Source organism: Aphelocoma coerulescens, chromosome 14 (assembly GCF_041296385.1).
Source record: "Aphelocoma coerulescens isolate FSJ_1873_10779 chromosome 14, UR_Acoe_1.0, whole genome shotgun sequence".
NCBI lineage: Eukaryota > Metazoa > Chordata > Aves > Passeriformes > Corvidae > Aphelocoma > Aphelocoma coerulescens.
Window position 1 is genome coordinate 11,291,263 of NC_091028.1, and position 24,689 is coordinate 11,315,951.

General features: G+C 48.1%; 1 protein-coding gene across 8 annotated transcripts; it reads left to right on the plus strand.

Annotated features, from left to right (window-relative positions):
* Positions 1-440: 440 nt before the first annotated feature.
* On the plus strand, positions 441-24,348 carry FBXL18 (F-box and leucine rich repeat protein 18). Of its 8 annotated transcripts, none has more exons than XR_011155226.1 (6): positions 1,024-1,074; positions 1,203-1,403; positions 2,275-3,815; positions 6,470-6,688; positions 17,462-17,724; positions 18,510-18,593. XR_011155226.1 is itself a non-coding variant. In XM_069029707.1 (6 exons), the coding sequence occupies exons 1-6, from the start codon at positions 1,048-1,050 to the stop codon at positions 18,533-18,535; spliced, it is 2,061 nt and encodes a 686-aa protein (XP_068885808.1). In that variant the 5' UTR covers positions 1,024-1,047; the 3' UTR covers positions 18,536-18,628. The 8 variants fall into 8 exon arrangements, 6 of the variants coding, with proteins under 6 accessions (XP_068885810.1, XP_068885811.1, XP_068885807.1 ...); XR_011155227.1 differs by lacking the exon at positions 18,510-18,593 and adding an exon at positions 17,816-17,862; XM_069029707.1 differs by lacking the exon at positions 17,462-17,724 and adding an exon at positions 17,816-17,862 and having other exon boundaries at positions 18,510-18,628.
* Positions 24,349-24,689: the final 341 nt, after the last annotated feature.

The window sequence follows — 24,689 nt, forward strand, 5'->3', positions numbered from 1 at the left end:
GGAGTGAGACGGGGGTTAGGCTCTGCTCCCAGGGAACAACGGGCAGGATGAAAGGAAATGGTCTTAAGCTGTGCCAGGGGAGGGTCAAGTTGGACATCAGGAAGAATTTCTTCACAGAAGGCGCTGTCAGGTATTGGAAGGGGCTGCTCGGGTGGGTGGTGGAGTCACCATCCCTGGAGGTGTTTAAGGAAAGCCTGGACACGGCACTCAGTGCTCTGGTCTGGTTGACACGGTGGTGTTCGGTCAAAGATTAGACTCGATGATATCACAGCTCCTTTCCAACGTGAACGACCTCAGCGTTCTCTGACTCCGCGGACCCGCCACTCCCACCATGGCAGCGCCGCCCTCAAGATGGCGCCGCACCGCTGCCGCGCCGCGCTCAAGATGGCGGCGCGGGGCGGGCACTGCCGCGGAACCGGGTCATGGCCGCGCCGGAAGAGCCGAGAGGCGGCCGGGCCGGCGGGAGCGAGCCCGGGACGCGGCCGCTGCGAGCGGGGCCCGGCGAGGCGGTGGCGGCTGCGGCGGGACCGTGCGGCTGCCGTCATGTTGCGCTGCGGAGAGGTGAGTCGGGGCTTGTGGGGCTCATCTCGGCCCCCGCTTCCCCTCCGCACCGGCCCCTCGGGGCGCCGGTAACCGGGGCTGCTGCGGGGCTGGGGGAGCCGGGAGCCCTCAGGGCGGGAGCCGGGCTCGGGGGCAGGGAGGGTGCTCGGCGGCGGGGCCGGGACGCCGGAATCGCCCTCGCCGTGTGTCTCCGGGGGGCTCCCAGGGGCTGTGAGGTGCAGCAGCCCCGCTTCCCCTCAGGAGCTGCCCTGGCGTTAGTGCCAGTTTGGGCTGTGGTTTCGCCGTTAAGGTGTGAGTGTGTTGCACAAGAGCTGTGGGTGATGTTGGACTGCAGTGTTGGTGTGTGTCTGTATGTGTAAACAGATATATGTAGCCGTATATAGATGTATATGTGCATGGTTATATAACTCTTAAGGTTATTGAAACGGGTGGAGCTTGGAGGAAGGATGTAGAAAGAGATTGCTGTGATATATTTAGGAAAGGCTCATGGACAGTCACTTTTCCAGTTGCAAAGTAAGTGCAATGAATGGAAATGTTAGCCAACAGTGAAAGACCAAGTGAAAGTACCATGGCTTCGTGTGAAGTTTTGCACTACCTCCATATTCTCCTTTTCTTTTTCCTCTTTTTTTTTCTTCCTCCAGGAGGTCGTAAGTGAGGAGAGTGAGGAGGAAAGCAATGGAGTCAACTTGATGGAGTTCTCAGATGAGATCCTTCTGCACATCCTCAGCTATGTCCCTTGCACAGACCTGGTCCTGAATGTTAGGAGAACCTGCAGGAAACTTGCAACACTTTGCCTTGACAAGAGTCTAACACATACAGTTCTGCTTCAGAAGGACTATAAGGTGGGGAGAGTAGCTTGCTGCTTCTGTTAGCTGTCAGGACAAATCTGGCTTCTGAAAAACAATGCCAAACAGTAGACCTTTCCAATGTGTATGCATAAACAGATTGCTCCTGAACTCTGAAATCAGATACACAATAAGCTGTTTTATAAAAGCATTTATTTCCCAGAATGCTTTGTTAGAACAGCTGTGTGTTCCCTTAGTTATGTAAAATACTGTCAGTGAAAACTTAACTTCTCCATATTTCTGGAAGCTAAAATGAAAATAAACATGACCTTCCATTTGTAACTGTGGTTGTGTAAAGTTACCATCTTCTCAAAGTATGTTTTCCATGTTGTTGTGCAAAAAAATCTTGTGCGTGTTGCTGTCAGGCATGCAGTCAGCAAAGCCAGAAATTGTGTGCATGTTATAACAAAAATAAAGCTTGGGAAGGAAGGGTGATATATTCAATGGGAACTGCATCAGCCAGTGCAGGCAAGGGGAAGCCCTTGTTGCTCATTTCCAGAAGAGGAAACCAAATGAAGAAGAATGGAAACATTCTTCTTTCAGTTTTCTTTTCTGCACATAGCCAGTTCTGCTGAAGTAGCTTTGCTGATAGAAAATGGAGTTGGTTTTCCCTTCCACTCTCAGCTGCTGAACAGTTTATAATGTAGAATGCAGAAGCAAAAGGAAGTGTGATCTGAAGAGTCCAAAGCATGGCAGACTGAACTGCCAGCAGTGTGATAATTCTTAGGCTGTGCTGCCATCCCCAAACCTTTGGATGAGCCATGTAATCCAAGTGCCAACCACTGTTATCCCCATCTCCAGCTGGGAAACCGAGACAGTGCCCATCTTTGCTGTATATCTCACTGAATGTGGTTTTGTTTGGGTGCAGGTAAACAAAGACAAAGTGAAGCAGCTGATGAGGGACATTGGAAAGGAGATCTACCAGCTGAACATGGCCGGGTGCTACTGGCTGCCCAGCTCCACTATCGACCACGTAACACGGTGCAAGAACCTGGTCAAGCTGAACCTGTCTGGCTGCCATGTCACCTCTCTCCGCCTCTCCAAGATGCTCTCCACGCTCCAGCACCTGCGCTCCCTGGCCATTGACGTGAACCCAGGGTTTGATGCCAGCCAGCTGAGCAGTGAGTGCAAAGCCACCCTCAGCCGTGTTTCGGAGCTGAAGCAAACCCTTTACACGCCCTCATACGGTGTCGTCCCGTGCTGCACTAGCCTTGAGAAACTGCTGCTTTACTTTGAGATCCTCGATCGCTCGCGGGAGGGGTTTATGCTCTCTGGGCAGCTGATGGTGGGTGAGAGCAACGTGCCCCATTACCAGAACCTCCGCATCTTCTACGCCAGGCTGGCTCCTGGCTACGTCAATCAGGAGGTGGTGAGGCTCTACTTGGCAGTGCTGAGTGATCGGACACCTGAGAACCTCCATGCCTTCCTCATCTCTGCCCCCGGCAGCTTTGCGGAGACGGGAGCCACCAAAAACCTCCTGGACTCCATGGCTCGAAATGTACGTCTGGATGCTTTACAACTGCCCAAAGCCTGGATTAACGGCTCTGGGCTCCTGCAACACTTGAAGTTCAACAACCCTTTCTACTTCAGCTTTAGCCGATGCACCTTATCTGGTGGGCACCTGATCCAGAGGGTCATTAATGGTGGGAAGGATCTTAAAAGCCTGACCAGTTTGAATCTCAGTGGCTGCGTTCACTGTCTGGCCCCGGAGTCCTTGTTTCGGAAAGCAGAAGATGACATTGACAGCGGCATTTTGGAAAGCCTGGTAGTGTCTTGCTGCAACCTGAGACACCTGAACCTGTCTGCAGCTCACCACCACAGTTCTGAAAGCATAGGGAACCACCTGTGCCAGCTCCTGTCCAGGCTAAAGCACCTGCTCTCTTTAGCACTACCAGTTTGCTCCATCACAGATGTTGCTGCAAGCGTGGAGAAGCCTCCCACCACACCTAATGTGGTGCCCCAAACATTTGGAAGGAAAGTTCGGATTGGGATACAGACATATCCAAGGAACTTAGGGGACCAGGCAAATCAGAAGATCGAGTCTTCAGTGTTTTGGGCTCTGATGGGAAGCCTCAGATTTTTGGAAACCTTGGAGATAATTGGGTCCAGTTTCTCCTCAGCCATGCCCCGCAACGAGCCAGCAATTCGGAACTCGTTGCCTCCCTGCGTCCGGGCACAGAGTGTGGGGGATTCAGAGGTGGCTGCCATTAGCCAATTGACTTACCTGCAGAGCCTCACCTTAGCACAGCTGCCAAATATTCTCACAGGCTCTGGGCTCATCAACATCGGGCTGCAGTGCCAGCACCTGCGGACTCTTTCCTTGGCCAACCTGGGCATGATGGGCAAGGTGGTCTATATGCCTGCTCTCACGGACATGCTGAAACACTGCAAGTGTTTGAGAGATCTCAGGTGAGGGGCTGCCCTTGAACATCTCCCATTTTGTTTGTGGATCTCCAGAAATGTGATGTGTGTTTTGTTGTGGCTACTGTTAAAAGTGTTCTGGTCCAGAGTAACCTCAATGGCTTGAAAACTGGGTATTTTCCTTCCTGACTTGTGGAGAATGGGAAGGCATCACATGTTATCCTTGAGGGCTCAGGATATGCCCTTTAACCAGGGCTTTAGGAGCAAAAAGTGCTGTGACTGCCTTCCTTTTAGATAAGGAAGAGTGTATGCTGCATATTTGGGAGTTAGCAGCTTGTCAGGGCTGGTTAAATACTACGTGCCTTTGCTGACTTTTTGGCTTTGTGTACACGGACATCTCTTAAATTTCCAGGAAGGAAGAGACTCCTACACTGTCCAGATAATGGGGAGTTTTCTTTAGGTTTCCCAATGAGATATTTTTCTGCCTTGGGTTTGTATGAAAATCTCGCCTCTTTATTTTTTTATTTCTTTTCTTTATAATGTACTGAAAACATTCCAGATTTAGAGTTTGTCCTGTTGTTGTTCCTCTCCTGATAGGATTTAAAGGATCCAACCAAGGGTTTGGTCCTAAAGAGTACACAGAGGAGCTTCATGGTAGCCAAAATGTGCTTGTGAAAGGAAGCTGTGGTGGTTTCCTTGCATCAGTCCATATGAACGCAAATGTTACAACTGTAGAGAGATGGGTTTTTTCCTTTTTTTTTTCCCCTTAATCAGCCTCTTTCAGTGAAACTGCAGAACCTGTCAGTCCCATTGCCCCCCTTTGTTCACAAACAGGTCCAAAATGCTGTGCAGTTGGGACAGCGAGGTCACAGTTCTGTTACTGTGGCTGAAATCACTGCTTATCACCTGAGACTGCTGTTTGTGTGCCTGTTCCTGATCCACTGCAATACTGAGGGGAGCTAGTGGGGCTAAAACAGCTCAGAAAGGTTTGAATTTTCCACTACTTCCCATTTATAACGGGGGAGGAGTGTGCTGGTCTCTCATCCAAGGGATGACAGCTGTTGGGAATTCAGTTGCTCCAGGTCTTGGGTTACGTGAATGTCTCTTTAATCTTCAGGAGAGTAAATGGCCATGGAGGAACTGAGGGCTAGGGAAGGAGGTTTGGGTGTGCAGTGTTGCTGTGCTCATCCTAGGCCCTGTAGCTTCCTGAGGCTTTGAAATGGAGGCCAAGAGCGATAGAGATGGGAGGCAGCACAGAGCCTGGAATGCAGGCTGCAGCAGGGCTGTCTCCTTGTACTACATTTGGGTGGAAGCTGTCACTCTTCTTTTTTGAGTAAAGTCTAAGATTTTATATTGGCTTAAGATGGTTTTAGAAATTAGCACTTCCTCCTGATAATGCAGTTTCCTTTCGATCTGACTAATTCCCGGCTGTTTCCACCCTTTTTTCCCTTCCTAGCTTTCCAGGCAGAGGAGTAAGTTTAAGGCGCTATTCCAAAGAAACATTGCCATCTAGCGAGTAAAGGGCAGCATTGCAGGTGTGGCTGGTGTGTCCCAGAGATTCACCTGGAAACCTGGATCATGGAGATTCTGTGCTTTTTGTCCTAAATTTACAGTGCCCCAATAATGATGTTGAAAAATTAAAGGTTTACCATTCTCCTAATATGAATTTTAACTTATTACCCAAAGTGCTGATATGCTCTTAGGATCTCTTCAGGCAATGCCACCCGACAGCAGTCGCAGACTGAGGCTGAAACAGAATTTATCAATTAACAGGATTAAGTTGCTGAGATACCCCTGCATATTACAAAGCCTATGCAGAGATTATCCAGATCAGGTTGGGCCCGACAGCTTGTTATCACCTAATGGATTAACCTTCTTGAAGCTCTTGGCTTTCCTGACCCAATGACTGAGATTCCCAAGTGCTCTGAAGCCCGGTAGTAAATCTGCACTAAGCAGATGAACTCTCCTGGTGGCACGGGCCCCAAGCAGGTTCAGCTCCCAGCAGGCTGGTTTCTGTGAGGGAATCACCCACTTATGCTGCTGGTTAAAACACAGATCCCTTGTTGGCCAGGTATGGCTTCACCATGTCATTTTGTTGTCCCCCTGGATCACTGCGATTGAAGATCCTGTCTCTCTTCCCTGGGCCAGGTGTTTAAGGAAAAGGTTGAGTTGATGGTGGTTGTTCTTCCTGTGGGAGAGCTGTAGCTCTGATCCTTTGCCAGGGCTGGTTGTGGTCACTGTGTTGGCCCCAGCTCTGCATCACTCTTTGTGCACTGTGTGTTTTTCATGCCTGCTTCTCCTCAGGCAGTAAACTGAAGATATGACCAGTTTGGGCAGTGTTTGTACACTGGAGCAGAAGGTGCCCAAATCCACATCACCTGCTTGGTGGATGTCAGGTAGCAGAATCCAGGCTGTGCTTGTAAGACCAGAATGGATCTGCTGCTTAGATCCAAGGCTTGTCTTACCCACCATGCTTCATGGGAAACTTGCAAGACCGGGGTTACTCCAGGGTTACTCCCTGTGGGCGCCGGAATTCTGCAGTTTAGGGCCTTTCTGCCTATTTGTGCCCTTGTCCTTCAGGGTTGGAGGCACCGCTTGATCCGTTTGCCAGCCCCCCCATGAATGTGCTGTGTCTTTCCCTCTTGTCTGAGAGTGTCCCAGGCATGAATTGCCCATTGATTTGTTTTTGTTTATTCCTGCAGGCTGGAACAGCCATACTTCTGTGCAGGCGCCCAGTTCTTCCAGGCACTGAGTCACTGCTCCTCTCTCCAGCGCCTTTGCATCGTCTCCCGGAGCGGGACTCTGCAGTCTGACGCAGTGATGTCATTCATGGCCAACTGCCTTGAGGTCATCATGTGCCACATGTTTATGGGAGAATCTCTTACCGTTTGCAAAAATCTCCAGCAGTCCATTGTCCGGAGGTGAGTGCGGAAAGGGGTGGATGTGGGATTTCTGGAGCTTTTGAAGATTTATCTCCATTCCCTTGCTTGCCAAGGTTTATGTGGCTTGGAGCTCTTGTTCCAAGGAGCTAATAGGTAATGTGTAACTGTTTGGCACATAAGCCAGCCTCTTACTTTAATGAGAGTGAATCAGTGCAATATTGGAAGGTATTATATGAATTTTTGATTCCGTTCCCACCCATGTTCTCTGCAGTTCCGCTGGCCGAATTGAAGTTCTGGATGCAAAGCTCCATCATAAATCAAATGACACTTTTTGTGTAAACAAAACATCTGCCGACATTTTAAGTACTGAGAGATTTGACCTTGAAGCTTTCCTCCTTTCCCACAAGTGACTAAGATAATTCTCTGTCCTCTAATCACTTGTAAATGTCACTTACTGATAATCCCCTGGCAGCGCAATTCAAAGCCTTTAAAGGGTTGTTGTGAAGGGTTTTTTCTTCGGAGGGTGCGTGAGGGGGGAGAATTGGTACAAAATGCCTTTGCACGTTTGGCAGTTCTTAAATGCATTTTGCTTGGCCCCTTGCAGCGTTCTGAGGCTCACGTGGTGGGAAACGTTTGTGTGTGAGCCGTGAACTGCATTTGAAAAGAGAGCTTTTAATTACGCTTGGCATTTGGAAATCTTCTAATAATGGCAGTCATCTTACAAAATATTTCCCATGCAGCAGACTTTCCCTTATTATCTTTTTTTCTAGAAGGCTATTTCCCCGCCTTCAGTCTGTTTTCTTTGTCACCTACTGTTGCTGTGCCCTGTTAAGCTCTAATAAAAATTTCAAATCACACGGCATTATTAGTGCATCCTAAAGGGTGCTCCTCCCTCCCAGCCTTCCTCCAGCTTCAAACTGACTTATTACACTTGGCTTGTTTCCGTGGATCAAATCCAGAGAAGGCTGTGACTATATTAGCTCCCTACCAAACTGCTCCTGAGATTGTTACTGCCTCTGAAAGCCTCTGTGTCCTTCTGGGATAGGGATTGTTGGAAACAACTGAGTGAATTCCTTGTGATGCGACAAGGATTCTTTGAGTTTGTTTTACACAGGGCTTCATATCTGTAAAAACGTTTCTGGGTTGATTTCAGCTGTGTTTTTGGGATCCTTAGAGCTAAAAATCCTCAGTTCCTGTTTTTTATTTTCCCTCCCTTCTGAGGTGCTGTTGCAGCACTGCCCAAAATTTTAATGTTCACTTTACTGAGCAGAAATACACTATTCTGCAGTCTTTTCTCTCTCTTTTTCTCTGTCATGGACTTGATTCTCACTACATTCTCTACCTCTTTATAGTCTAAACCCTGGGAACTTTCCAAAGAGCAGCTGATGCCTCGTGGAAATGTTAAAAACTATTTTTATATTTAGCGACAGTTCTGGCTGTCAAACTTATTTTCTTCTTTTGTAATTTATTAATAGAGACTCTTGTATGAAAACAGGGTTTTTTGAATGTTGGGTTTTGGGGGTTTTTTTCTGAAGAGAGCATCTGCTCCCACTGCAAATTCTACACCTGAAGTCATAATCCTCTGTGACATTGTAATTGGTGGCTCTGGAAACGATTTTGATGTCACGTAAGATTATGACTTCAGGAGGAGGATAAGCAGTGGGAGCAGATGCTCTCCTAAGCAACAAAGATCCCGTTCTCATGCAACTGTCTCTAGTAATAAAACGGAAGGAACAAAATACAGAAAACGATGTGTAAGCAAAGCCTGGAGTCTTCCACGAGCCATCAGCAAGTCTTTAACCATGTGACTTCTCCAGAGATCCCATTATCATCCTTGCACAAATGTGCCTTGGGATGGGGTCAGGAATTGACTTTCTCTTGACTGCATTTTGTCTGCTACTCCAAGGCAGAGAGATGTGCAGTAAAATCTGTGCATGAGCTTAAACCTGTGGGTAAGGCTCCAATTCACACAGCATGGTTTCCTCTAAAAGCATGCTGCTGGTGACTCTTTAATCCAAGTTTTACATCAGGCAGCAAGTTGGAAGTTATCTATCCATGTGCTAGAATGAAGTGAGGTGATTGATGCTTATTTTTTTCCATTTTCTTGGAATGTGTGTGGATGCTTCGTGTGAAACATGGAGAGTGGGTGGGAAGGAGGAGGTGAGAGGAGGGACCTTGAGCCTTCATTTGCTCCCTTTCTTGAGCTGGGGCAATGGATCCATATTCCTCAGGTCCCACTGAGGGTCCGAGTTCCTGTTTTAAGGCTATGTTGGTGGTGTTTAGGCTGAGAGATGGCTTTGAACAGCAAGATGGGGCCAAAGCAATTCACATTCTCCCAGTGCCTCTGAAAAAGAGAAGAAATGTGAGTGCGAATGGGAAGGACCCAGGGCTGGGCATGTATCAGGAGTTTGCTGCAGAAGGTAGAGCTGAGAGGGCTTGAAAGCGTAATGTAGTGCAGGGCAGTACTTTTTCAAGTGTGGATGAACAGTAGCATTTGGGTAACAGAAGAGGCCAGAACCTATCTGGGGAAAACAGACTGGTTTCAGCTGTGGAATTGTACTGGAAGATGGTGAATATACAGGGTGTGGTGATGGGAGCTTGGGAATTAAATCTGCTGCATCACAGCAATGGCTTACCTGAACTGCTTCTCAAACTCTCCCTTTTTACTGTAAAAGGAGGTTAGTGTTATGTATTTCTGTTCCACTGGCCTGAAAAGAGAGTTGTTCTCATGTCTCTTAGTCTTGTGACAGCTTTGAACCAGGCCCTGTGGTGTCCAGCTTTCTGGTGAGCAGTTTCTGGTTGAAGTTTACTGCTATTTGGGACAAACTAATTCGTGTATTTGAGTCATAAAAGCCTCTGATTCAGTTCTGGCTCTTTTGCAATGAAACACAATAAGCAGAACAGGGCTCATCTGGAGCCTCATCAGCAAACAGGAGGCTTGCAAGGGCAAGGTCTCCTCTGAGCTGTAGAGAAGACTGTAAAGATTGTTTCCCTCTGGGCAGATAAATCATTGCAGTATTTTTCTTTATTCTTTTCCCCTCAGTGTGAAAGGGAGGGGTGAGCTCCTTTATGTTTCAGGGAGATACTCTGCACATAAGAAGTGCGTAGTGGTTAGAGTGGGAGATGTGGCTTGAGTGATCCATATTCACTTCCCTGATCTTCCACTGGTTTCACATGTGACGGTGGTCTTGTCTCAGTTTCTGTGTAAATTGACGTTTTTTTCCCCATCACATGGTGCTCAGCTGCTGCCACACTTCACGTAGCAGCAGATCCAATGAACACAATGTTTTCCGTTTTATACTGGACCCAAACTTTGCTGGAGTGCTCAGCTCCAAGCACGTGTTGTCACTGTTTAAATAACTCTTCTGTTCAAACCACTGAAGCATTAATTCCACAAACACTAAAATACCACAATTTGAGGGCATGTGGTTGTAGGTTCAGGCGTGACCCCAGACCTGCTGCTATGCCAAGAGGCTTCTTTGCAGAACAGGTAAATCTGCTTCGCCCTTTTGGGCTGAGCTGCTGTGCTGAGATTGTTTCTAAATTCCTGCACATACCCGTGTGTCCAAAGGCAGGTCCAAGGGGATGAGCCTTTCAGGAGCTTTCCCAAGCTTTTCCACAATGTTATTTTGTGGAAGAGTCAGTAGATGGAGCTGTGACCCATGGAAGGTCCCACCATTTACCAACGGGCTGCACACCAAATAATCGTATTTATATGCATGTATGTCTCTGCCCCAAAAATCCTTCGGGCAAAGAATTTGGATGACTTCAGGCTTGCACAGCTACATGGTGTGGGTAGTGGGCACTTCACAAATGTGCAGGAGTAGTTGCTTTCCTGGTGAAGTTTGCCATCAGAAAACAGGCTGGACAAGGGGATGGGAAATGCTTCAGCAAATATCCCCTTGGCTTCAAGGACAGATTTTTATTTTCCACTGTGTGCCTTTAGAGTTTTGTCGGTTTTAGCTGAAGTGTTTAGATAGCTCCTATCATTGTAGTGATTTCAAGGACTCTACAACACCAGACAATACAAGCCAGTGAAAAGTCCTTGGAAAAACACCTTGGAAAAAGATCAAGAAAGCTACAATAAAATAAAAACAAACAAAAAACCCCCAAAGCAAAACAAAAAAAACCTCAGAGAACACAGCATCGTTAGGGATTCTTCATGAAGAAGGGGGAAAGTGTCAAGGCATAGAGGCAAGCTGTGATTTATAGAAGTGGAACCCAAGGGAGAAACCGTGGTGCAGCTGGAGTGTGTTTTGGGGTGCTGGGTGGGCAGCTGGGCTCAGCTGTTCACGTCTCCCAAAAGTGCTGTTGTAAATTCCTGGAGTCTGAGAGCTGTTGGGAGGTGGTGCAGAGGGCTGGGGCTGCCTGGGGTCGTGGAGCAGCATCCCCCCAGAGTGTGGGGTCAGAGTGAGGACGTGGCAGTTCCCTCCTAAGCTCTCTGCCCCTGTTCCCCAGCCACACTGGTACCTCTCTCCAGCAAATGGCTTTGCAAAGCACCTGAGCAACTTAGCACTGGTGAGGCCACACCTCGAATCCTGGGTTCACTTCTGGGCCCATCACTTAAAGAAGGACACTGAGGGGCTGGAGTGTGTCCAAAGAAGAGAACAGAGCTGGGGAAGGGTCTGGAGCACAAGTCCATGAGGAGAAGTTGAGGGAGCTGAGCGTGTTTAGCCTGGAGTAAAAGAGGCTCGGGGGAACCTTCTGGCTCTCCACAACTCCCTGACAGGAGGGTGCAGCCAGGGGGATGTCGGGCTCTGCTCTCAGGGAACAAGGGGCAGGATGAGAGGAAATGGCCTCAAGTTGTGCCAGGGAAGGTTTAGGTTGGATATTAGGAAAAATTTCTTCACGAAAGGGTTGTCAAGCATTGGCACAGTCTGCCCAGGGAAATGGTGGAGTCTCCATCCCTGGAGGGATTTAAAAGCCATGAGGATGTGGCACTTGGGGAAATGGTTCAGTGGTGACCATGGCAGTGCTGCGGGAATGGTTGGGCTTGGTCTTAGGGGGCTTTTCCACCCTAAACAATTCTGTGATTCTATGACTCAGGTCACTCTTAGATTAACCAGTGCTGGAAAGTGCAGAGAATTTTTCTCATTTACGACAGTCTCACTGTTCTGGGGATCTAAACTCAGAGAAAGAGAAACACAAACTTACCCTGCCTTGTGCCCATATCAGGTATGAGCACTGCTTGGTTTGAAGTGACTTTCATTATAAGATTCCTGCCACTTTCTAGGAAGAGCTTTCAGTCTGAATTAGATCCTCCTGTTCAGTCTTCTGTAGCATTACCTAAATTTCCCCATGCTTGTTATTGTCCTTTTTTAATGTGAAACTCTTGGCTGGATCTTCCCTTTTTCTTAAACTGCTAATTCCAGTGGCCCTTTGTGGCTGTGAGAGCTGTGAGCTTGCAGAAGGGATGAAGCAGCCTCCTGGGATTCAGTTGCAGAAACAGGGCTTCCAGGTGGGAGCACAAGGCTGAAAATGAGTATTTGGAAAGTGCTGAGCGAGCCAGACCCTCTCTTGGCATTTAGCACAGGACCGAGCTATCACAGATGAATTTTTGCTCACCCCAGGACTAAATATTCCCCCTTGCCCTGGATATCCCTGCAGCATTCTGCTTGCCTGAATTCTCATTGTGGTCTCAGCCTCAGAAAATCCCTTCTGGGGCTCTCTTTTACTGTTAGAGGGGGTGGAGGGGGCTGGAGGGGCAGTAGGTGATTGCGAGATCCTCTTTGAATTCAGCCGAGTCCTGCAGTGTCGCTCCCATGCTGCCCACCCAACTGCTGCAGTCCTATTGACACTGCAAAAAGCTGCTGTGAGCACCTAGGGCGTATTCAAGATTTTCAAGCTGGTTTTGCATCCTTTCAGCACCTTCTCTTTCTTGTGACCTTGAAGAAGTCCCTGTCTGTACAGTGCTGGCTTTCCTGGTCCCAGAGCTGCGGGCAGTGGCTGCTGATCCCACCCCACCAGCCCCAGCGTGCTGAGGGCTCCGGCCCTGCACAAGTGGGATTGCAGAGGACTTAATGTATCACCAGGCTGGTGTAGTGAATCATTAGCATCCTGCTCAAGCTTTCATTGTCTGTTTCATTTCCTGCTCTTGGAAACCCCTGAATCATTCTGTCACAGACTGAATAACAAACTGCATCCTTGTCGGCTTGCGTTGCCCAAGGATTCCTTGGCGGGCTTGGCGAAGGTTGAATGCATGGGGTGTGGCCCAGACACCTTTGCTTCCACCAGGGATGTTGTTTATGGGTGGGTTTACATACTTTACAAGCCAGCAGGGCTTGTGGGACCATCCCCAGTTTGCCATATTAATTTATCTTCTTTTAGGGGTACTCACAAACCCCCTTCTTTAAATGCATTCCTGTGGCTGACCCAAATGGCTCGTTCTAACTGCCAGCTCATGTGTTTTGAAAGGAATTCAGTTCTGAAACCTTCCTCAGTGGGCCGATTGGTTTGTGCATGAAATAACTTTCAAGGATTGTCCTCTCTCTCTTGGCTGAGAAATAATATTGGAATAGCACTGTCGTGCTTTCTCTTCATGAGGGTGTAAAAGGCTGAACGGAAGCATTAACTGCAGCTTTAAAGCATTTCCATAGTAAAATAAATCTAATTGAGCAGTTATTGCAGTAGCTTTTTAATTTGTGGAAGAGATTAGGAAATAACTTTCAGCTTGCTCTGGCAGAGCACTCCCCTAGGACGTGTCCTGGGCGCTCTGGCATTGCTCTTTGGGTTCTTATTCCCTCCCCCTCTAATTGTCCGGTCACATTTGAGTGATGCAGAGTTCAGCTGGCAAAATAATGTAGGAACCTCAGTCTGCAGGCGTGTTTGATACAAACCTCAGTTCACAGGAGAAGTAGCAGAGTGCCATTCATGCCTTACAGGGAAACCACAGCAGAGAGATGTAATTTGCCTCGGCTCAGGATGAGTCTGATGTGTTATTGCTGCTTCCCTGTGGCTCAATGCAGTGGCAGAGGAAGAAGCTGCGTTGAAGATAATGGGAGGGTTGGCAGTGATGTGTGTGAATGATTTTCAGAGTCCCATCTACACCCCTTGGTCTCAGGTTGGAGACTGTAGTGATGGGACTTAGTGTGGGAAAATCAGCAGCTTTGGGAGAATGTTGGTTTGTCCACGTAGACATGAAGGGATGGAAGACACCCCTAAAGGAAAACACTTTATAGCAAAAATATCTCATTGTTTGGAGTTAAGAGCAGCCAGAGGAATCTGAACAGCTTTCCTTGGGAACTTTTCAAGTCCGTTTCTGAGGTTTGGAAATGAAGTCTGCTCAGCCCTGGCATTCTGGCAGGGCTAGAAGAGAGAATGGCACTAAAGAATGGATCTGCTTTAGAGTCGGTGTGGGGAAGCTTTGGATCCCCCTGAGAGGCTTCCGAAAGATGAGTGGGAGGCAAAGGTTCTCCCTGCTCCCAGGGGAAGGGGCCTGGGAGAATCCCACCTGCAGTTTCTTTGGCGAGGCCAAATCTTCTTTGGAAGGTGCTCTGGAGAAGCTTCTTTGGCAGTCACTGTAAGCAAGGAGAGGTTTGGTACTGAGGTCAGGGCACGGCCAGTGAAACAAATCTTAAGTGTTTGCCTGGCCTTCCCTGAGAAGATGAGAAAAGTGTGTGTGTGTATGTTGGGTCATGCTGCTGCCTGCTGCTCCAGCTTGTCCTGGCACTTCCTCCATTTCACCGTCCCATGCTTCAGGAAGGGAGTTTCCAGGCTGGCTCAGGTATGCTGGCTGAAGCTTTCAAGACAGATGCCACACTTGAACTTCGAGGTGTGAGCAAGTCGTCCAGTGAAAACAGGCTGTGCCTGGCAGAGGATTAACAGGGCTTTGTGCATGTAGGCGGGAGAGCTGCATACCGGATAAAAAGTGAGTTGGTCTGAAAGTTCTGCTCTTGAGAAACTTGCAGCTCTCCAAAAACAGCTCATCAGCCCGTGGGGAAGGTTAAAACATAGAGGGGAGAAGGTGTGTGACTGCAGCAGAGACTGGTTTGCATTTGTAAAAGTTGTGCCTACCAGAGTCCACATCTGCTCTGTCCCCGCTGTGCTCTGTTCCCCCAAATCAAACTTCTCGTTTCCTTCCTTCCTCTCCTTCTCTAGAGCTTCTTTTTCCATGAGCTCAGCTGGGTTTGTGGAGGTCAGAGATCTACCCTTGATCCACTCCTGATACACTGTATTTCCTCACTTTATCTGCTGTGTGCTGCTTTTGTTGGCAGTGCTTAATTATCCCACCTTGCGTGCCCTCGGTCCTGCTTGCCAGCTTCTGTGAAGTGGGATGTGCTGAAATGTCTGATTGGCTTAGGGCTTTCCTTGGGTTTCTCTGGAAATCTCAAGGGGGAAGTACATTCTTCAGCCCCAAATAGTGCCTTATCCTTTCCTTACAAGTAAAGAAGGTAAGTTTGAGCAGCGCCTAGTGCAGAAAGCTGTCACCTTCCAGGGTCTGTGGTGCAGAGGGTTTCAGGGTGGGTATAATCCATCCTTCCAGGCTGGCTGGTGAGATTCCCCATGGCTTTGGGCTACCGTTTGGATCTATCAGCAGGTGGAATCTCCTGGGGACTCACTGTCCTCTCTGGAGAGGCATGTCAATGTTTGCCAGGAGATAACTGCATTCCTGGGAGGGACTCTTTTGTCTTGCTAAAATCGAGGAAATCTGATCAAAGTGCAGCCTTGCTTTAGACTTTTTCTCTTTCTTTTTGACTTTGTCCCTGACCTACATATTGGATGCTGCCACAGTGGTTGGAAGTAATTGAGAGCATAGTGTTAGGCTATTTACCAAGCTGTTCACTTGAAAATAACCTTACTGTGTCCAGTCCACACCTGTTCTGGGATAATTCTGGAGACAAATAGCAAAGCATCCTTAACCCTTTCATCCACATACAACCAGTTCAAGATTTAAGAGCAGAGAGACGCTGTACCTCTGCTGATGCCAGGAGGAATTTGTGACACAGGGTGTACTTCACCGTTCTTTTCCCAGCTCCATGGATGATTCCAACCAGCTGCTGAGGCCAGGTCTGCTCTTTGTCCACATCCACATGAGGACACTTCAGAAACCTTGTGGAAATTCCCACTGGGTGGTTGTTGGTTTGGCGTTGATGCTGCTGGACCAGAGGTTATGCTGGAAAATATAAGTGGTGGGGGGGGGAGGTGTTTTCTTTGTTATCCCAGTGGTTGTTTCTGATTAAAGGATCTGTTTTGAAGGGGCTGCTAGTCAGTTGCCTAGAAAACTTGCTTTCATTTAATTAATCATGATGAGTTTAGTCTGGAGGTTTTGTAGGAGAGAGCAGGCAAGCATATCCTTGGCTTTTCTCCCTTGGAGGAAAAAAAAAAAAAAAGCAGGGCTTCATGTCTGAAACTGCAGCTCTTTTGTCTCCCCAGGTCAACATCCTTCTCTGTCCTTCGGGTTTTAATTTTACAAGCCATGCGTTTGCAGAGGTGGATGGAGTTTGAAGTCCATCCAGGTGTGGAATGAGGAAAGAACCCTCAAGAAGATTACAGGAGCTGTTCTGCAACTCATTAACTCACTCTCTTCCCCTTCTTGTTATCTCCTCCCCATGCCTGGGGCCTTTCGAACTAGTGCTCTAAGTGCCTCTCACTTAATCTAGCCCACCTGGACAGGTGTATGAAGAAAGGAATTGCCTTCCGGGGAAGGACTAAAGGAGCATAGATTGCAGAGGGAGGCTGCTTTTGGGAACTGCTAATCCCAGTTTAACATTATGACAGCTGCTCGTTAAAATCAGGGTGTTTTTAACAGGCAGTTAAAGGAGAGGCTTTGCACGCACATTTAGCTGAGAATAATAGTGAACCATGTGCATTTGATTTTTTTTTTTTCTTAAATCACGCAAATTGTACATGGAAAGAATTCTCCGGCGTCAACTTGCTGGGGTATGGAATTTACAAGGTTTGCAGTAACATACAGTTTCCTGTTGTGGGGGGGGGGAGAAAATTACAAAGGTTTCTTTTTTTTCTCTTATTTTAAGATCAAGTTCAAACCCCTGGTATAAACCCAGCCTCCTTAGGAGGGACACTTACTGCGTCGGGGTTTTTCACTTGTCTCGGTGGCAGTTCATCATGTAAACTTGTCTGGGTTCTTGTTTTTATAGCTACGTGTAAAGGCTGCTTATAAACTACAATTTTGTACATGGTGAGGAGGCAGCACTCAGGTCCAATTTGGGAGAGTCTATATACAAAGAAGGAAGCAGAGGTTTCTTTCCCGTGGGGAAATGGCAGTTTCTTCCTTGCTGAACTTGAGTAAACTTGGTCGATTAACATGATTTTCTCTGCAGGACTGTGGTGTTGGATAAGAAACATGAAGAGCTGAGGCAGAGCAGGGACTATCAAAGAGACATTTGACTGTATTTTATGTGATTTCACTGCAGACTTTACCAGCTGCCTCCCAGATCAGCAGTTATTTGCTGGTTGATTTCTTGAGGGCAGTGCTGTGGAAGTAAGAAGCTGCACAGCTCTGACACAAGTCCCCAGATCCACTCGAGGAGCCGTGTCCTTTTCTGCCAGCCCTTAGGCATGAAGCATGAAGGGCAGGTCTGTGATGCAGAGAGATATAAAATTGCCCCAGGTAGTTCTGTTGCTGGAAATTCTTATTCCTGCAGCTACTTAGGTTCAGGCAAATTAATTCAACCCACCAAGGCTGAGCAGCTAGCCTGGGAATGGAAGTTTCTCTGCTATGTTTTTGGCAGCTCTACTCCAAATCATTTGTGGATGGGAATGTCCTTTCTGTCTCCCAGGAAGTGCCAGTCTCTTGTGTTCCTTTCTTCAGCTGGCTGTATTGCTATCTGGGATTTTCATGCGTGTTTCCAGCAGATGGATCTCCAGCCATTCCCTCTCTGACAGAAATCTGGCCATTTCAGAGCTAGAGATGAGCTGGGAATCTTCCAGGCACACACCTGTCTAAGTCTGTTGAGCAGTGAGCTTCTCTTTGGACCCAACACAGCTTGGTTCAGCCTCCGGGGACTGGTGCTGCTAGTGTGACTCTGCCTCCTTGAGAGGTCCTTGTCACACCCTTCGAAGGAAATGTGTTGGTGGCAAAGGACTAAGAGTCACAAATCTTTTTCATCTTAAGGGTAATTATGTTACAGTTTTACCCCCCCCCAGCTGTAAAAGACTGAACTCCTGTTACACTGCACTGAGTAATACTATTTCTCTTCCTCACAGGTTGCTGTCATGTAGAGCGCTTGCTGGTGGGCACTTGGGCTTTTTCTGTACGGTTCTTTCTACATGGTTTAATGGCTTTAACTTTTGCAAATCTCTTCCTTGGCTCTGCAGCCTGGATTAAAAAGAAGGCTGCAGTGTGTGAGTGTGAGCACACTTAAATGCTTATCTGCACATCTGAGCTTTCTAAACTTGCCTATGCTCTAATTGCAGAGTGTAGACTCTGCATGCAGAACAACCCAGCCTGAAGTGATAATCCCAGGCTCAGCCCTGAGGGAATGCCTGACACTGCTCTGGCCTGATTTTCCTAATGGCTCTGCAACTTGCCTCTAGTTTGCAGGTGGTTTAAATTGTTATGGCTGAGCACCTTGCCCAGCTTGGGCCGAGCTCTTGGGATCTCTGTACGTGTCTTGATTTATTTTTTATTAATTTTTTTTAAAACTTCTTCCTCCCTCCCGATTTTAGGTGTAATTTGGGCTTGTGCCAGCTTAGCAGACTCACTGCAAAGGGGTGCAAACCCAGCCTGAACTCCCTGCTGACAGAGAGAGGGAAGACCTGGAGTTCCAGCTGCTCCTCTTGCCTCCTCTGAACAACCCTTCCTTGCCCCCATCCTGCATGATCTATACCCAGGCCATCCCCTTCCCTTGCACTGGAGAATTGGTATTTTTCCTTGGCTAATAACCTGTATCTGATTTAGTTTCCAGGCAGAACGCCCTGCATTAAATGTCGTCATTTTCCCTCTGCTTCACGAGGACTTGACAGAGGTCATCAGAGATGTCCCCATGCGGCACTTGGATGAAATTACCTTGTTTAAAAGCAGAGTGGCTGAGGAACCTCCCAATTTGTGGTGGTGACTGTCACAGCATGGAAAGGACAAGTCAGCGTGAACCCATGGAGTAGCTTCTTGTTGGCCTGGATTGCCCATCTTTGGCTCCTGGCCACCTCACTGGATGCTGTACAATCACTTTAACCAGGTGCAGTTGCAAAATAAAAAAAGCTGGTTCTTTGCAATGGGGAAACATCTACTGGATATTGCTTGCATCTGAAAATCCTGTCTCAAAGGCTTGTGGAATATGATGAGTATTTCCTTGTGGTTAATATGAATTGTTTTGTTATTTTACTGAAGTTAAAGGTAAGAGAAACTGACTTAACGATTCTCTTTCCCCTGTGTCCCCTGGTGTCTGTCCCAAGGGCCCCTGTGTACGTTGGCAGTGTGCTTTGTGGTATTGGTGGAAATCATTCTTTGCTTTGGTCTGTTTTTGGCAAAGTAGAAAGCCTAGGCCAGCTCAGAGGCACAAAAATGTGTTGCTCGATTGAAGTGCATCACATCTTTTCTATGTTACAGGTAGGCATTTGTAGTCACAGTTGTGCAGTCACAGATATTTAAAGGGTTGGGGTTTTTTTTTTTGATTGAGAAGTACCACAAGGACTCTTTTTTTTTTTTTTTTTTTTTGGATAACGAATTAAGGTCATTAACACCTTGACCATGGTATGTTCCTGCTGGTGCTGTTTCCATTGGTCTGGTGGAAGAAGTTCTCAGCTCTCTTGGAAATCCTTGTCCTAGGGTAGATGGTGCCTACAGTGAATAAGTTGAGGCTCAGATCTGATTTATATGCAGTCTGTCTTGCAGTGTAGATGGGAATGTCGTGTTCCAGTTCTGTCCTTATATCCCATGCCTTGAGCTCATGCTAATTTTAGAGATGTTATGAAGTATTTTCACAGTGTGATTTCAGTCAGCTTCTCTGCTCCACAGAACTTCCTCAGGCATCAGTAGTGGTCTGGATCACTTTCATATTGCCTTATTTACTGAGCACTTTTAAAAGCATCAGACAGCTGTACCAAAAGCCAAGTTACAAGTTCCTGGAGCTACATTTCTGGGTGGCAGAGTTTTCCTTGGTAGCACACCAGGTCTGTCTTCTGCAAAGCAGCTGCTGACCAGAGCTGTCTAACTTCACCCAAATCCCGAATGTGTTGAGCTCTGCTTTTCTGGGGAGGCCCAGAGTCATCCAAAGATGATGTGCCCATCTCCTTGTCAGCATTTTCTACACAAGATGCCATCTTCCCAAATGCTCTTCTGCCCTCAGTATTCATAGAAAGCCTGGTCTGATGGGATAGATTTGAGAACAGAATGCATCTCTCAGCTTTGGAGTACTTTCTGTCCTTACTTTCCCATCAGCCACATGTGAGCCTGCCTGGAATTCTGTCCCACAGGTGTAAATCTTGAGCCAGGCTGTGATAACCCTTGTGCTCAGAGCAGTTACAGTAAAGAGCAGGTAAGTGTTAGGCTCTGCTAGCACAGGTCTGTGCCTTGCTGAGACCAGTCCCTGGTGGTTTGCTGTCTTTCCCATGTCTCCCTCCCTTCCCCTCTCAGGACAGGGAGCCAGCACAGCCTTGGAATGCAGCTGGCAGCAGGATGGTGAGGCTAGCTCGTGCTCTTCCAGGAATGCTGCAGCTGAGTTCTGAGCACTCCCCGAGTGTTTGAGGCTCTGCCTCAGTTTTGGCTCCAAGCAGGTGAGTGTGAGGAGCTGGTGCCCTGCTCCTGCCACTGTTTTCCCTCCCACTCCCCATGAGGTCATTCTTTCTACCTCTTGTCTTATTACTCACTTGTTTGAATCGCCCTCTCTTCTCTCCTCCTCCCTCACTTCAGCACATCAGATGTGCTTTCTGGCAGGAGCAGGAGCTGTTGCTCTGTCCAGTTTAGGACAATTCAGCTCTGCCTGGTTTTTGTCCATGTTTCTTTGCTAGGATAACTAGTGAGGATGAGGCAGAGGGTGTTTTCAGAGCTGCTTTCTCCTCCTTGTTTGAAGCATTGGCAAAGTTGCTTTGTCCTGCTTGTGCCTCTGGCCTCAGGGCAGAGGGAAGGCTGAGGGTGTGGAGGCCGCTCTCAGCCTTAGGGGACCTGTTTAGTCCTGTGAAGGAATGCTGATGAAGGAATGATGAGTGAGGGTATTCCCACCCTCAGCAGGGATTTCCCTTCCATAAACACGCTGCGGCATCAGCAAGAGCTTGGCAGTGCTGCCAACTCACCTCTTCCTGTTCCTGCAGAAAACCTGGATTGGGGGACAGTTGTGTGCAGAAACCAGCTGTTGCTTGATTGTGGTGTTAAACCTTTGCTCTTGGGGTTGCAGTCACCTGATGGAACATGCTGTACACTTGGCTTGGCACATCCATATCCACCTGCCTCGTGTCCTGCTGGACGGGAGCAGCAGCCAGGGATGTTCTACAGCGCCGTTATTCTGTTGCCAGGGATATGATGTTCAGGCATCTGTATTCACGCAAGTGGGTCACAAGTCCTGATGATGCTACCAGTTATATCCAGGGCTAGGAAAGGTCACCCACAGGTGATAAAGGTAGCATCCCAAATAATGATAAAGACCTAAAAATCTCCTTCCACCCCCAGCTCCCCAGCTCTGGGCCAGTGCTTGATGTCTCTACTACAAATCCTCTTATGGTGAGTGAGAATTTCCGCTGCTTTTGCACTTCAGGCAGGATTCACCAGATGTTAATAATGTGCTTATTTTCTCTAAGTGCTATTTTGGCATCGGTGTTAATTACAATTTATATTCTGCAACATTTACACTGAGAAAAGAACCCACCCTAATAGTCCCCAATTGGCAGAGCTGGGCTATTAAACACAGCTCCATATGTTCTGAGCGGAGCAGTGGATGGGACTCGGAGCCCACTCAGCGCTCAGGCTCCGGCGGGCAGCTGTAGAGGAGGAGAGCGGAGCAGGGAGAGGGGTGTTCTGCTCCTGGATTTTATTTAATATGAAATCCCCCCTCCCTCTGTCCCCATATCTCCAGAAATCTCCCTCCCGCTATCTGTGAGCATCTAACGAGGTGATCTCTGAGCCTGCTGATGCTGCTGTCCGTAGTGTAAAACGAATGAATTCAATTCCAGAAGGTGCCCTTCTCACAGGGAGTGCCTCTGCAGGATCCCGGTCCCTGCTGGCGTATTCCTTGCTGCCTTCCAAAGCAGACCTCCAATCTTTGGGAACTGCAGCAGAAATCTTGGCTTTGACCACCACCAAGGTGTCTGTGGTTCTGTGGGAGAAGGATATTCTGGGACAGGTGCTGTTTTTGTGTAAAACTCGACATTGTTTGCTGCTCTGCTCATGTCCTAAGTCTTGTTTGGCAAAGTGGTTCCTGCAGGCTGGGTGGGTCTGGAGCGACCCTGGTGTGGGGAATTCGGGCAGACTAAGCCATCTGTGTTCCCATAGGTTTCTCAGGAGTGTAGGTTAAAGGATTGCTTCCTCAGCTGTTTGCAAAGCTGATTTCATGGTGTCTTTAGGAAATGGCAGTGTATCCACTGCTCTGTTTGGAGAAGGGGCTGTGTGGTAATTGTCTCTCCTTCAGGAGGGCTCTGACTGTGGTCGCTTGTTTGTCAGGGAGGAGGAGAAGATGGGAGTGAGAGGAGGCAGGATGCAGTCATGGATCTCACTCTGGAAGTCAGACACGCCTCGTGAGGCTTGGCCTGTTTCCTCACTTGTGGAGGGAGAGGAGACTCCCTGGATGCTGAATATTCCCCTCTAGGTGAGGTGTTGCTCCCTGGGGAGCAGAGGGCAGACCTGGGACTGGTGTGGGCTGAGAGCAGCAGAGCCACAACCCCACTCACTCTAATTCCCATCTCTGCCTCCTCCTTTGCCAGGCACTTGGGATCCCGGGGAGCAGAGCAGGACCTGTCCCCTCATGTTAATGTTCAGAGCTGTGACAGTCCTGGGACGATGGACAGGTGTGTGGGACCATCCATGTGAGGTGCTGGGTGCTTTCTCCCAGCAGTGCTTTTTTAGGATAGGGCCATAGAAATTTGGGACTTTCCCACTGGTGGAATGAACCAGTGCAGAAGGGTTGTTTCACTTGACTAACGGAGATGCAATTCCCTCTTGGCTGGTTCCAGCAGAGTGTCCAGCCAAAGCTGGGAGAGCAGGGAGAGCAGTGCAGGAGCTGTGCTGGGTGTTGCAGAGCCCAGTCTCCTTCCACTGCAGCTCTCCTGCCTCTTTGAGATGCGCAGGCAGCCAGGGTACTCCAGCCAGAGAATCATTTCCATAGAAACCAATTGGGATGTTGTACGGGGAATAATGATTAATAGTGGAGGGATGTTGCCTCAGGCCCTTTTCATTTTTTAGGGGGCAGTGAGAGACAAACTGGGGCACAGGTAGGGGGACAGGCAGACTTGAAAACTAATGGGAACCATCTCTTCCATTAATTTCCAGGGCAGCTTCCCCTCTTCTCCTCCTACCCAGCCCCCCACTGCTGCTCCCAGCTTTCGTCAAATTTTCAAAATGGCTAACCTGGTTAGAAATAATCATAATAATAAAAAAGGATGGATGAGGTCTGACTACTAACATTGTTGCTGTTAGCAGCAGGATTTCAGCCATAAAACGTGAAGCAGGGGAGGCATTGACCTTTCCGCTGTTTAAAATGAATGGAGACATCAATATCTATTGTTTTGTGGCATTGACCTCTGATGCTCTCGGTTCGCCCTCCCCTTTCTTTTTTTTTAATTCCCCCCTGACACTCGAGGAAAGGGGTCAGTCTGTACCATCTATTGATCCCGATCTTACTTGGTGATAGGGAAATAATTAGAATTTTAAAGATCTCTGCTGCACGCTGGTGAAATACATACACAGAGGCACAGGCTAAGCCCCCGCTTGCTATGTTGTGTTCTCCCCCCTTCCTTGCAGAGATCCAAAGCTCTGAGATCTGAAGGAAGGCAGACCAATATAGGTTTAATCATGATGGGGGTTTTATTTCAGTTTTTTAAATGGTAAAGTGTAACGTTTTATGTTAATGTTGTCGGAGCCTGGCTGCCTGGTGCCTTGTTTTATTTATTCTTTTAAGTAGCCCCTTCTTTTGTGAACTTCATCTATGTACAGAGAATGTGAAATCAGGCATTGCTAATTAGCTGTATGACAATTAAGTAATGTAGCACAAAACCATTAGGACACTGGATTTGTTTTTGAAGTTTGTCCTTTGAAGTGGAAGCTGCAACTCCCTGCCCAAGGCTGCTGGGGAAAATGTTTTTCTATCAAAACTTTCTTTGAAAATAAAATGTCAGTGTAAGAGTCCCTCTTTCTGTCATCTCTCCCTCTAAACAGCAAGTGGAAATTGTTTCTCCTTGTAAAAACTGCTGGCATTGATAGAAAGGGGAATTCAGGAAAGCATTAAATGGGCAGTTGGTCTCCAAACACCCTCAGTTCTGGTAGAGATGTTACCAAAAATACTTGTTTAGCTCTTTGAAAGGGAATGGTGCCGTGTTGGGAGAGAAGACCCGGCTCACAACCCTGGAGATGGCAAAGGGAGGTGGCCTTAGTACTAGGGGTTCATCTCTGACACCCCAAGTGCCATCAGGGTGACAGCCCGGTCACAAATCCCTACAGGCTCCTGGGTTCGGGCTCCTCCGTCCGTGCGCTCGTTTGACACTTGTGTTTGCATCTGGCCCTTTGTCCTCGTAGTGAGTCAAATTCTGAATGTGCAACTTTCATGTACGCTGGTGGCATGTAAAACTTCAAATAAAGAGTGAAACATTTGGAACCAGCTCTGCCTCCTTGACTCCTGCTTCCTATTTCCCTCTCCGTGTGGAGCCCAAAGCCACCTTCTCAGGGGGAACACTTCGGCATTGCCAGGTGAGGTATGTGTGGGCACCGCTGTGCCTGGGTGCAGCCCCAGTCTGCACTGGGAGCTGTGGAGTGTCACTGGGAGTGCTGGGATGAGAACTTTTGGGGGTTGCAGCCCTGTTCTCTCATGTTTGAGGTTTGGGGATGCTGTTCTGTGGTGTTTGGGGCTGTGGGCTCAGCTAAAGAAGGAGCTACTTTGTGTTTAGGAAATGCTTCTCCTTGGATCTCTGAGCATCACTGCTGGGCTGTGCTGCTGTGGGA